Raw genomic sequence first — 14,351 nt, 5'->3', positions numbered from 1 at the left:
GAGTCCTACAGACTTTATGGGAAGGACTGGTTTGAAATAATAATTTTCAAACCTCAAGCTCCAGTAGTTAGGATTACAGCCTTGAGTCATGAGAGCTGAACATGCATTTTTTAATAAAGTATTCTAATTTGTATCAGAAGCAGGTTTCAACTAAAAGCTGTAAATAATGATGATAATGATAGAATTCTAAGTGTTTATTTTACATTTGTATCAATATTTTTCTCAGATTGGTTTTCAAACGTTTATATATATATATTTTTTACTGTTATATAAGGGTTACATGATATTTGCCAGATAGATGGTACATTAATTCCCATTTCAAATGCTTTTTAAAGATTTTTTGATGCTGCTATTTATACTAAATTGATTTAAATACCCAGCTAGAACAATTAATATCTTTACATTGAGGTATGATATTTAGAGAAATCATTTTGGTTTGTCTTTCTTTGTTCTGATTTTTTCTTTTCTACATTTGTGCTATATTGTCCAATCTGGTATTAATGTCCTGACAAAAGTGATTGTCTGGGACTAGGAGTTTGGCCTACTGGTAGAGTGTTTGCCTCGCATGCACGAAAAAGCCAGGTTCGATTCTTTGGTACCACATACATTGGAAAAAAAAAACAACAAAGTCAGAAGTGGTCCTGAGGCTCAAGTGGTAGAGCTCTAACCTTGAGAAAGTCCAAGGACAGTGCCGAGGCCCCGAGCTCACGCCCACGACAGGCAAAAAAAAAAAAAAAGTGATTGTCTAACCACACTATCCCATGTGCTAGGGATACTAGGTCTCCTGCACATTCAAAAATATTGATCTATGTCAATTATGACCATGTATATGGCATGAGGGATGATGTAAAAAAAAACAAGTTACCTAACTTCCAGGATATAGGGTCAGAAGACAATGATTAATCATTCTCAAAAAGCAACTGGAAATTGAATTGAGAGTGCCATTTATACTACCAAAATTATGAGATACTTAGAATAATTACAAAAGATATGTGTAAGATGTACATGCTGAAAATTACCAAGCTTTGGTGAGAAAATCAAAGGAGCAGTCGAATAAATGAAGAGTTATCCATGTTCATGAAAAGGAAGATTCACTATTGTCAGTCCAGGGAGAAGAATGAGAGATGAGCGATATAAGAACAGATTGGAGTGGTATGCCTTTAAGTGGAGAAGGAAAGCTTTCGCTAAGGAAATTCAACAGCTTCCACAAGCTGAGAAAGACCAGAAAATAGAAATTCTGAGCCTCTGAGCTCTGAAAACTTTCACCGTGTAAACAGGATACAACAGTTACATAGCACATATTAGGCCCTATTGTCCAAAATAGTCCTTTCCAGAATTTTATCTTGAAAGTATAATTTCAAACATTTCACATGCAGAAGTATAAGAATAAAATCTGTATTTAAAAACAGCATGGGGGCTGGGAGTTTGGCCTAGTGGTAGAGTGCTTGCCTAGCATGCATGAAGATGCAGGATCAATTCCTTGGTATCACACACACAGAAAAAAGCTAGAAGTGGTGCTGAGGCTCTAGTAGTAGAGCTCTGGCCTTGAGAAAGTCCAAGGACAGTGCTCAGGCCCTGAGCTCAAGAACAGGACTAGCAAAAACAAAGCGTGAATGCTTGAATATTTACATTTAATGCATTTTTCTGCTTCCACACACATTACACCTATACCAACTTCAGTTCAACTCCCAGAATACAAAACACACACACACACACACACACACACACACGCACACATGCACACGCGCACATACACACACACACACACACACACACATATAATTGAAAACCACTTTCTAATCCTGTGATGGTTTTTGTCTGAAATAGATGAGAAAATGTTTGTTTTCACAACATTGCATATGTAATAAGATCACTTTATTTATTGGTAAGTATACTATAATGAATATTTGACATACATCCAAATTAGCTTTAATGTCTATTTTGTTCGATATCAGTCATGTATATGTCACTTACATTCATTATTCAATATTATTACTGATATCATTGTTTTCAGCATGTATAATATATCATTGATGAGTGACTTGAATTTCAGAACGTCTTAGTCCTCTTTTTTTTTTTGCCAGTCCTGGGCTTGAGCTCAGGGCCTGAGCACTGTCCTTGGACTTTCTCAAGGCTAGAGCTCTACCACTTGAGCCTCAACACCACTTCTAGCTTTTTTCTGTGTATGTGGTACCAAGGAATCGAACCCGGGTCTTCATGCATGCTAGGCAAGCACTTCAACCACTAGGCCAAACTCCTGGCCCCTTCCTTTTCTTCTTTTGTGTGGGTCATGGGTTTTGACAAGGGCCTGGGAGAATCCCTCAGCTCTTCAGCTCAGAGCTACCATCCTACCCTAGAGCCGAGTCCCAGTTCCCATTTTCTGGAGCTTAATTGGAAATAAGAGTCTCAGGTCTTTTTGTGCTCCAGCTGATTTTGAACCTTAATCCTCAGATCTCAGCCTCCTGAGTAGCTAGGATTACCGGAGTGAGCCACCCAACCCAGCAGAGGGTTTCAGGTTTCCTACAAAAAGTATATTGGGAACTCTGAGGTGGTCATTGTATTCTTTACTTATCTTCTGGTCTGGGTTTTAAGTAAGCACTAAAAATGGCCAGAGATTTCTATAAGGTTACACAATAACAAGAAAAATGCAAACTATTTTCTCAAGACCAACATCCACTGGCTTATAGGAAGTTCAAGTTCTCCTGATTTCTGGGCATTCTTCACCTGCTCACCCTTTGGAACACGGTGCTCATAGTAATTCAAAAGAAGTATTTGAGCCAATCAGGCTGGCCTCTGCCCCTAGGTTTCCTGCTCTTGAATGGGTGATCTAACAAGTACACTGAGGATACCTGAGATTCAAAAGGCTCACATGCTAGGACACAGTTAGGAGTGACTCAGGGAAAGTCAGGACAAGAAGGAGAAGCCTGCTTCTGCCTAGGAAACAGCACAGGAACCACTTGGTGTCTCCTGTTGAACCTCTTTGCCAAGTTCATCAGAAGAATGTGGGTGGCTATTGGAATGAGAGCATTCCCAGTCAGTCACAGCCAGCTTCCAATATGCTGTTCCTCCAAAACAGTGAGAGTTGGGCAACCTTATCCATTTTTTAACCACCCCTTGCTTCTTGCAGACAATTTCCAGCATCCATCTTTACTTGGAGCTGCAAACTCACTACAGCTTCCTCTTCCTGTGGAGAACGATGCCACTTCTCTAACAGGCAACAGCAGCAACATCTCCACAGTCTCCACCCCAGCCTTCACTTCAGCATGGCCACTGCCATCGACCTCTGGCACCTCTTTGCAGCCACTCACGGGTCTTTGCCAACATTCCAGCACACCCATGCTGTCAGGGGTTACTGGCCAGAACCACATCTCCACTGCAGCCTCCTCCTGTGCCAGTGCTTTTGAATGGGAGTACACAGGACACAATAAAAAGTCCTCTGCACTGGGAGACTTCACAGTGACTCTCATTGACCAGGGCACAGCAGTCCCTTCAATGACTATGACATCTCGATATGCGGATGCAAATGCCATAGTCCCTCTGTATCCATCGCTGTCTGCCAGCCTGGTTCAGGGGACGTTATCTCACATTCCACAACAAGAGAGTAGTAGCTTGTTACTTCCCTGCCAACGAAACAACCAAATTTACTACTATAACCAAAGCACAGTGGGCCCTCTGTTATCTGGAGAACCTGGTCCCTGCCTGCAATCATATGGCTCTGTGTCCTATACAGGGAGCAGGGTCTTTGCTCCTCAGCCAGAAATCGTGATGATGCTCCAAGAGGTTCAGCCCGCAAATGTCCCACCACCAGTCTCCACTTCTGGAATCTACTACTCTGTGTCTGCTCAACACCACCCAGAAACCAATGTTCAAGGTAAGCACAGACAACAGAAAGGAACAGGATTAGCAGCACAAAAAGGAGGGGCTGACCTGCATCTGCATAGAGTCTCCACTACTCCACAAATGGAGTCTAAATCCTCAGTCTCACCCACCACACTCACAAGGAGACCTCCAATTTCTGCCATGAGGCAGAGGGCCAAGGGTATGGCTCCAGTGGTGGAGCACTGACGGCTTTAAACCTCAGTGCTGCCACTAATTGCACTGGACAATTAAGTAAATACATGAGTGAGGAAATATGGCTGTGCTGCTCTTAGATGCCACCCAAAGCACACTCAGTGAGGCCATGGTCTACATTGTCCTCACAATCCATTCTCCCTAATTAATCCCCTTCTTGTTCGAGTTCTTTGCTTTCATTGGAAAATATGTCAAACATTAGTTTTGATAATAGCAGATAAACTTGCTTTACTGTGTGCAGAGAACCTGCCCAAAGGAAGCAGGTGAGAATATATATTTTGCATATTTCATGGGCAGGAATTCCACCCTGGAGCTGAGCACCACTGAATCATGCCTGTGGCCTAGCTAATCAGGAGCCTGAGAGCTGAGGAACAAATTTCAAAGTCAGCCTGCAAAGTGTTTTCAACATCTCATTGTCAGTTCCCAAATGCAGACAATAGATGCCTAAAAAAAGCGAGAATACATCAGGCCTAAGAAAAAGTCAAGCAGCAAAAGAAAAAAGGCTGAGTTCAAGTCCCAGAAGCATCCAGTGCATGATCACATTCTCTAGCTCTCTATTCTCCCCGTCTCTCCCTCACACACACATGCACATGCACACACACTCAACTCTCAGAAATGCACTCAAAACATGCTAAACCTGTCCTCCCCTCCCTGACTGCCCCTCACTTGCCGTTCTCTCAGATCAGGGTGAGAATCAACACCTATTTTACTTACAGGACACTGGCAATAATCGACAACTATATAAATAGATGACACTTTATAAAGCTGGGTTTTTTGTTGTTTGAACCCAGAGTCAAGAACACAGTAAGGAACTACTTTACTTCTGACCCATACATGATGTCCAAATCATTTCCTACTTTTAAAACTTCTTTCATTTTTATTTCACTGACAACAATTCTATAGAGGAAAAGGGAAAAGAAATAATGAAAATGAATTAGCACAAGTTTTACATAGAGTAGCTATCACGATCTTCCAACTCACGATCCTTGTCCATGGTGCTTAAAACTAGCTGCTAGAAACACCTTGCTCTGTGATGACAATGCCCTTAAATCATTGGTGCATAAATGGAGCATCTTACTTACCAGGGACTGATTTCTGCTGTGATTTCTTTACATCAGTAGAAACTTCCCTGGCAATGCATACACTTTTCTAGAATCACAACTTTCTAGAATCATAAATTTTGCCAGTCACAAACTGCAGACAACCCAAGTCCCACAAGCATAAATGTTGAAGTCCTTGAGAGAAACATGTGTCACCTGACTTTGGAGACATTCCAATATCAATCCAGTAGTAAACATTCCTAGTACCTTGGTCTTGCCTCCAGCAAATCCAGACACAGAGAATAAGCATTAGGATGAAATTGAAAGCAAGGTTTGAAAGCCTCTGGTTGCCTTTGAGAAACTAATAGAAAGTCAGGATGCTCCACCTGACATTTAGCAGCTGCAGGTCGACATTAACCTTAGGGCCAAGACAGAAGTCTACATGGAGCAAGGCCAATTTGGATACTCTGAGTCTTGAGACAAATGGAATGGAATGTGACAGTGGGTAGCTAACAGATATCACTGTGCTGGTCAAGACATTCATTTTAACCAGATTTTCACCTCCTTCACAGATTTTCAGCAATCCAATATTTCTACTATAACCCACATCAAAGATACAGACACCATCAATGAGATTCTGCTGCAGGAAAACTCTGTGGTCACCAAGTATTCCACTGATCAAGTGTCCAAGAACAAGCACGACGCCTTGGAAAGTGTGGATGGAACTCCCGAGGCCAAAGGCCAGCAGCTGCAGCCACAGGGCCTGCTGAAGGAAGAGGAAACTGAGTGTAGTGTAAGACACCCGACTCAGTGGGACGTCTTCCAGAAGGAGACCCTTCCCAAGGAACAACGAGACCACGCAGTCGGATGCAAACAGCAAGAGGTTTATTTGGGTACACGGGCGTCCGGGGCAACAAAGTCTCCTAGAAGACTTGCGCGCCGAGGCTGGGGAGAGGGGAGTATTTATGGGTAGCTGAAGCGGGGTTACAGAAGCAGAAGCATAGTTACAGGGTAGGGATTGGTTAATTCAAATGAGGCTGGGGGTTTACTCTGGGCAGTAGTGGAATTTTCCTTTTTGGCTAGAGAAGGGCTTACGTGTCCTTCTTCTGGTCATAACATGTTTTTCACATACTCCTTATCTTACTCCTTATCCTGTCTATACAATTTCAGTTCTCGGTCACTCTGACCGTGAACATCTTGCTGGTTATTTTTCAATTTCTTTTTATAACTAAACTGCAGCTGCTACACAAAATGGAGTCACTTCTGCTATCCTGGGAATTACAGTTAAAGCAGTTAAAGCCATACATCTCTCATTCCCCCATTTTCTTCTGGTTCCTTGAATGAAATCCTTCATTCAATGAAGACCGTCTCTTTATTTTTCACTTGCTGATATTGCTGGGTAAGGCTGGGCCACCAAGTGCCAGGAGTATGAATTTCGGTAGTTGACCAGACAACATCTCCTGTTTGAGATATTATTTGCCAAGTGATGGCTTTGGGAACATAGGGATTATCAGAAGCCAAAAGGAAAGGAAGTAGGCAAGAAAGGATTACAACTGAGAAAGTCTTATCTTTAAGGGGTTTTGGGTGCGCTGCAATTTCCATTCTGGGGTCTGGTTGGTGGAATTGTCCTGATCCTGACGAGCCGCTTTCACGTGGGAGGCGTGGACCCAGGCAGCGATTCCGTCTACTTTGAGAGCGGTGGGAGTTGTCAGCAGGACTGTGTTGGTTTGGTGTCGTCGCACCCACACGGAGTCTCCAATTTGGAAGGGATGCGGGACGATAGGCCTGTCCTGCTGCTCCCGATATGCCGCCACCAGGGGTTTCCAGACTTCCTTCTGGACTATCTGAAGAGCCTGTAAATGGGCCTGGAGAGAGGGGCTATTAGCATAATCAGAAACATAAGGATGGAGGAAGTTCACAAGAGGTGGGGGTGCTCCATACATAATTTCAAAGGGAGTTAGTCCATGAGGGCCCGGTGTGTTCCGGGTCCTATACAAGGGGAGTAGGGACACCCAATCCTTTACGCCAGTTGCTATGGCTAATTTAATTAAAGTCTCCTTTATGGTTCTATTCATTCTTTCTACCTGTCCTGAACTTTGGGGTCTGTAAGCACAATGCAACTTCCAATCAATCCCCAATAACTTGGCCACCAACTGACTTACCTTGGAGACAAATGCTGGCCCATTGTCTGTTCCTAGTACTTGGGGCATGCCATACCTGGGAAAAATTTCTTCCAGTAGTTTCTTAGTCACTACTCGGGCTGTTTCATGCTTGGTGGGGTAGGCTTGATTTCTGTAAAATTAATTTCCCAATGAACACCTGGGCGGTGTTCTCTCACTCTGACTCCAAGTCCAATTTTTGGCCCGCCCTGCGTTGACTCCAGCGCATGCAGAACACTGATCAGATACTCGCTGCAGGGCTTCATCTTTTCCCAAGAGATGGCCAAAGTTTTCTTGCCGGTCTATGAGAGTCTTCATTTTATTCTTGCTTAAGTGGGTTAAAGTGTGGAGATTAGAAATAAATTCAAAAGTCCACTTTTTGGGCCAAACTGTTTTCCCATCGAAAGTCCATTGTCCTTGTTTGGGGTCATAGGCCGCCCCCATTTTCTTAAGACACTCAATATCCTCTGGAGTGTATGGGAGTGGAGGAAGGTTGCAGAGGGACTTTTCTGTCATTGGGAGAACTCGCACTTGTGGAGTTCTCTGACCCTGGAGTGCAGCTTCCCGGGCCGCTTTGTCTGCTAGGCGGTTGCCTCTGGCCTCCATTGATTCCCCCTTTTGGTGGCCCGGGCAATGCATAATGCTCAGTCTTTTGGGCAAGAATAGTGCAGTCAACAGGGCTATAATTTCAGCTTTGTTCTTAATGTCCTTTCCTTCTGAGGTCAGTAAGCCCCTCCTTCTATAAATTTCTCCATGTATGTGAGCCGTTGCAAATGCATACCGGCTATCCGTGTAGATGTTGAGTCTCTTACCTTCAGCCATTTGGAGGGCCTTGGTCATGGCAATGAGTTCAGCTTTCTGAGCCGATGTCCCAGGAGGTAACCCTCCGGCCCAAATCACCTCAGTCTCAGTGGTGACAGTCACTCCCGCCTTCCGCTCTCCATTCTCCAAAAAGCTGCTGCCGTCTGTGAACCAGGTGAAGTCTGCGTCTCGGAGGGGAAGGTCTGTTAAGTCGGGCCGGGCCCCGTCTGTCTCCTCCCTGTCTATCCTGTCGCTGTCCTGTCACTACTGTGGCCAGTAACTTACTCATCTCCTTACTTCTTTTCCGGTCCCTAACATTCTCTCTCTCTTCTGCCTCCCTTCTTAGTCGCTCTTCTCTCTCTTCTCTGTCTCTGTCCCTCTGCTACCTCTCTCTCTTCTCTCTCTTCTCTACTGCTTCCCTTCTTCACTTGCTCTGTCCCTCTTCACTACTTACTGCTTCCCTTCTTCACTTGCTCTGTCCCTCTTCCCACTACTTACTGAGTCTCCCGCTTATACACTGCAAGAGACTCCTCACTTTTCTGGGTCACTTGCTTAACCTGAGCCAAATTGGTGGGGCGCCTGGAGGTCCCATGGAGACCCGCGATAAGCAACTGGCGATAAAGAATTAGATGGTTCCTACCTTCAGGAGTAGTAAATTCCCAATTAGGACACTCTAGAGGAAAAGCAGCGTTTATCTCATTGGGCAACTGGGTGGGGCGCCCATTGTCACCCGGTACATTTTTCAGAGCTTCCAGGAACACGTGCTGTTTTTCTTCCGAGGTCAGCAGTGCCTGTAACAACTGTTGGCAATCATCCCAGGTCTACTAAAATCTATTCATCTGGGGGTAGGACCTTGGGCTGTTTCTCAAGTTTCCTTTTTGGAGAGGCATTTTTTTTTCCTGCAGTTTAGGTTACTGCCTAAAACTCCAGCAACAGTTTAAACTCAAATAAGTTTTTTTTTTCCTCAATGCAAGAACTGCAAACATCATCAGTGCATCAAAAGTCTGAATCTGGACTTAGTTTCCTTCTTTTTCTGAAATACGTCCAATTGCAACCCAGTAACATACAGAGATAAACTTTTAAACATTCATTCCTTTTAAAATGCTAATCAGATTACCCAGATTTTACCATCAGACTTTCAGTGTCAGTCTGCAAAGAAAAAGAGCAAAGATGTGGATCTCAGTCCACCTGACCAGGTTAAGTGAACGGGCCTTCATTCCAGCTTATTTACCCAGAGCTGCATCTTTGCCAGTTCACCTCTCACCCCCCAAGATGGTCACACAGGACTATTCTAAGTTTTCCCATCCTTTCTCTTAGGTAAAGTCTCTGACATTAATAAATAAATTTACATTTTAATTCCTAATATTTATCTCCAAATTTTAACTTAAGGAAATAGATTCCAAATTCCCTAATACCTCTGGGCTAAACAGGACACAATGTTTACAATGTAAACAGCTCTATGCATATCAATATCAAATTTTTTTAATGCAAATTTCATTTAGAAAATACTTTTTACCAGTTTCTCTTTAAAACAATGCAATAACCCTTTGAGACATTGTAAAACATTTTAACCTAATAATTTTCTTGAAGTTTAGACTTAGATTTACCCAATTGCCTTTTTTTATTTCAAGTATAAATTTATCCATTGTTTTATACAGCATGCTGATAATTTAACCTTGAACATGTTCACTCACTCATTCACACACACTCATCAAAGTTGGCCACTCAGAAGAACAGAAAATCATCCATCTGTTTTTGCAGACTTCCACTGACAGATTGCTGGCCACGGTCCGCACATCCTTCCAATGCTGTAAAGTCAAACTTAAAGGGGTTGTCACAGTCTGTCCCATGTTAGTAGTCAGTTTCAGTCCCGTCACAATTAACACAAGAAACAAAAATACACAACAGACAAAAAAACTTCACAATGCGGCTTCGTTCCAAAACCGAAAGTAAACTGGTGTTTGGAAGAAACCCAGATGTTTCCCTTATCAGCTGGACTGAAGAGTCCTCAGACTGAGGCGAAGCCCCCAAAAAAAGAGAAACCAGACGGGTCAGAAATCTGACCCCAGATGCCTCAGGGACGTCTCCCAGGGGCTGCGGTCGGGAGTACGAGCTCGTCAGCTCCTCCACGGGTCCGCCAGATACAGATTGACACGGCCGAGTCACAGATTCCAGAAATACTCTTAACATAAGACAAGACATACAAAAGACAACAGAAATTTGCTGGCCAGCTTACCTCCCGGAGGTGGGTCGGTGGTCCCTGGGTGGGGGTGTCCTATCTCGGTGGGACCTCCAAATGTAAGACCCCCGACTCAGCGGGACGTCTTCCAGAAGGAGACCCTTCCCAAGGAACAACGAGACCACGCAGTCGGATGCAAACAGCAAGAGGTTTATTTGGGTACACGGGCGTCCGGGGCAACAAAGTCTCCTAGAAGACTTGCGCGCCGAGGCTGGGGAGAGGGGAGTATTTATGGGTAGCTGAAGCGGGGTTACAGAAGCAGAAGCATAGTTACAGGGTAGGGATTGGTTAATTCAAATGAGGCTGGGGGTTTACTCTGGGCAGTAGTGGAATTTTCCTTTTTGGCTAGAGAAGGGCTTACGTGTCCTTCTTCTGGTCATAACATGTTTTTCACATACTCCTTATCTTACTCCTTATCCTGTCTATACAATTTCAGTTCTCAGTCACTCTGACCGTGAACATCTTGCTGGTTATTTTTCAATTTCTTTTTATAACTAAACTGCAGCTGCTACACAAAATGGAGTCACTTCTGCTATCCTGGGAATTACAGTTAAAGCAGTTAACGCCATACATCTCTCAGTAGCACCCCAGACAGTGACAAGGCTTCCCTGAACACAGCCCAGCCTCCAAAGCCTGCATCCAGAAGGGTGAGCAAAACAAAGAGCCATGGGCAGAATGAACCCAAAAGGATCAGGGGAAGCAATCCCAAGAAATGTGAAGAAACCAAGCAGTCAGGGAACAAACTGCAAACAGAAGAGAAGGCAAGCATTCCCAAGATGAAGCACAAGAGAAGCCACCCTGAGCTTAGCCAAGAGACCTTCAAAAGACCTCGAACCAACCTAGGCGTGCAGATGTGGGAGTCAGTGCAGGTTTTTCATGCCCTAGGAAAGAAGAATGAGAAGAAAACTGCAAGCGGCACACGAGACTCTGCTATGAAATCATGGCTGGATATTCCACATGAGGGTAAAGGCCCTAGAAACATTCAAGTCAGGAAGAGGGATAGGAGTGAAAGCCAGTGTCCATCCCCATCCCAGGATGAGCTGCCTCCCCCTGGCAAGGTCAAGTTGGTTCCTTTGCCTTTTCTAACCCCAGAGAAGCCTCAGGCTCGACCCGTTCCTCACAGGCCACAGTCTCTGGCCTCCAGGAGGCCCACTGTACCATACCCTGCACGGCCTCATCCTACCACGGCTCAACCTACCGCAGTCAGCCTGTCTCAACCAGCTTCTGCCAACACGAGTCTCAGAGGTTCCACCAAAGCATCTCAGCCAAGTGTAACCAATACACACACACAGGGATCGGCCAATGCTCCCCAGCCTAGTGTATCTCAGTCTGCTGTTGCTAGGCCTGAACCCCACTCAACCTCATCCAGCGCTTCTGTCCAGCACAAGCCTGTTTCCACTGCTGGGAACGAGTTCCGTTCACCGCCTAAGCCTCATAACCAGTACCTACTCCAAGATTTCAGCCGCCAACCAATTCCATGGAGGAAACCCGGTATTCCTGGCCCTGTAGTATCAAATTCCATCACCAAGGAGCAAAGGCCAGAGCGTGAAGCCATGAAAAGGCGGGCCCAGCAAGAGCGTGAGAATGCTGCCCAATACACTGCTTTGGGGAAACTGCAGTTTTTTGTTCAGAGGCAAAGAGATATGGAAGTGTCTCACTACTATGGCTACACAGTGTAAGAGTTGCTGCGATTGTGGGTACCACCTTGAGTACCACATGTTTTCCCATATATATATATAAATATATATATATATATACAAAGATAAATATGAACATTTATATAGGCATATAGTATATTGATATAAATGCATAGATGTTGGTAGAATAATATTACTACAATATACCCAAAACTTAACCTGAACGATTAAATGTAATGAAATTTAATATATGACTAATAAAGAACCCATTTGAGTTTTATGATATTGCAAAGTTTGGCTTCATTTTGGATAGAGTTTGGACTCAAAAGTTAAACTTGAAAGAAGAAATTGGATTGAGGGTGGAGAAAAGTTGCACTTGAATTGTGCATGGGAGGATTAAAGACATCAGAACCAACAGAGTCCAAGAGTAGGAAGAAAAAAGGAAAGGTCATTTTGTCTTTTAGAAGAATCATGGAGCCGTGTTATAAGACTTAATTTCTAAGGTTGGGTTCTAAATACTACTTAGAAAATACTTTTCAAAAATGGGAGAAAACAGCGCCTGGAGCATGAGCAAGTGGTAGAGTGCTTGCCTAGCATGCATGAAGCCCTGAGTTCAATTCCTTGTTACCACATACACTGAAAAAGCCAGAAATCACCCAGTGGCTCAACTGTTAGAATGCTAGCCTTGAGCAAAAGAAGCCCAAGGGCAGTGTTCAGGTGCTGAGATCAAGCTCTAGGAGTGGCAAGAAAAAGTAGAGTAAAAGGTTCTAAGGTACTGTGAAAAATGTTGAGCTTTAGGGGGCAGGTGAAGCAGGGGACCCACACACTTTGAAGCCAGGTGATCATGGCTCTTCCTTGTAATTCTAGCCAATCAAGAGACTGAGAGATGAATACTGAGACTCTAAGGCAGCAATGGCAGACATGTAAGTCACATGCTCATTGTAATTTGAGCACCATAGAGTGGAAAGGGAAGTTTACAGTAGCACTGAGTGAAAAAGATAAGTGAAACACACTGGCCCTCAATTCTACCCCCAGTATTGGCACACAGCACACACACACACACACACACACACACACACACACACACACACACACACACGATGCAGTTATCTAAGATGAGAAGAAGAAAAGGCAAATGCATGTTATGAGAGAAATCTACCACATTAGAGCCAAGAGCTCATGGTTATCCTGGGGACAAAGGCTATCCTGGGGCCTAGTCAGTGAAGCAAAGTAGCATAAAATCCACCCTGAGAATGGCCTCATCATTTAGGATCATTTATTTATTTATTCAGTACCCATTTAATTATTCAGGGCAGCAAGATGTGCTATAATACTTCAATTAATCACTAAACACACAGGGCTAGTATCACTGGTCCACTTGATTTGTGAGGTTCAGCTGTGGGCTGGGATCACATTAAATTCAAAGGTCGAGGCCTCCAATGGAGGCCTGAGTGTCTGAATTCCTCAGAGAATGCAAGTGCACCCAGATTTCCAACCTAAATTTCCCAACTGAGGATCTGGAGTTAATGGGTGGACAAGATCAAATATGTGAAGTAGACAAAATACTAAATGTGTCCTGTACTGCTCCTTCTTGCCTTGCTGGTTCCCACACCACTCGCCGCAAAGGACCAGCACAAGCAAAATCTGCTCCTAGTGTCTATTCCAGGAGAACCCCAGGGAGACAGGCATTTGCACAGGCATAGCAATGAGTCACTGCAGTCAAGCTGCAGGGCCCTGTGTTCCACTTCAGAGGCCACAAGAGGCACAGCTGGATGGGGAGTGGGCGATGGCGACTGAGAGGACAGGAAAGGAGAACCGAGTAGAAGGACACAGGGTGGAGGATCATTGTAGGAAGCTTACTACATTTTGCTGAAAACCATTTCTTGAGCCATTGGCTCGTGCCTGTATTCCTAGCTACCGCAGAGGCTGCGGACTGAGGATTGCTCTTCAAAGACAGGCTATGCAGGAATGATCATTCCTGTGACATAATTTTGTGTGACACTTATTTCTAATTTACCATCAAAAAGCCAAAAGAAGAGCTCTGGCTGATATGGTTGAGACCTGGCTTTAAGCCAAAAAAGCTCAGAGGGAGTGCTCAGACCCTGAGTTCAAACCACAGGACCCACACAATAAAACAAAAAACTTTCCTGAAATATAATTCATCACACCATTTAGACGTACACTAGTCAGAGACACAATAGTACATTTTCAGAATGAAACCAAATGTAGTCTATATTGCATTGTTTTTTACTCATACTTGAGGCCAATGCACAGTCACTTGATCCATATCTACTTCTACCACTATCCTCGGGTCCCAGCTTCCTGAGGATTATTAGAATGGTTCACCAGTACCTCCCCACTTTTACACACCTGAATGTGTATCATTTTTCCTACTAGTCATTTT

General features: G+C 44.1%; 1 protein-coding gene across 1 annotated transcript; it reads left to right on the top strand.

Moving 5' to 3' along the window:
- The first annotated feature begins 3,000 nt into the window (after window positions 1-3,000).
- Window positions 3,001-11,989, top strand: LOC150060558 (uncharacterized protein C2orf78-like). The gene is made up of 5 exons (XM_090337558.1): window positions 3,001-3,864; window positions 4,313-4,334; window positions 5,684-5,899; window positions 6,771-6,966; window positions 10,894-11,989. Exons 1-5 carry the CDS (start codon window positions 3,001-3,003, stop codon window positions 11,987-11,989), a joined length of 2,394 nt encoding a protein of 797 aa, XP_090193684.1.
- Window positions 11,990-14,351: the final 2,362 nt, after the last annotated feature.

The sequence above is a fragment of the Megascapheus bottae genome, chromosome 7 (genome assembly GCF_031878675.1).
Source record: "Megascapheus bottae isolate mThoBot1 chromosome 7, mThoBot2.hap1, whole genome shotgun sequence".
NCBI lineage: Eukaryota > Metazoa > Chordata > Mammalia > Rodentia > Geomyidae > Megascapheus > Megascapheus bottae.
The sequence above is the reverse complement of the archived record's forward strand: the minus strand, read 5'-3'. Positions and strand labels throughout refer to the sequence as shown.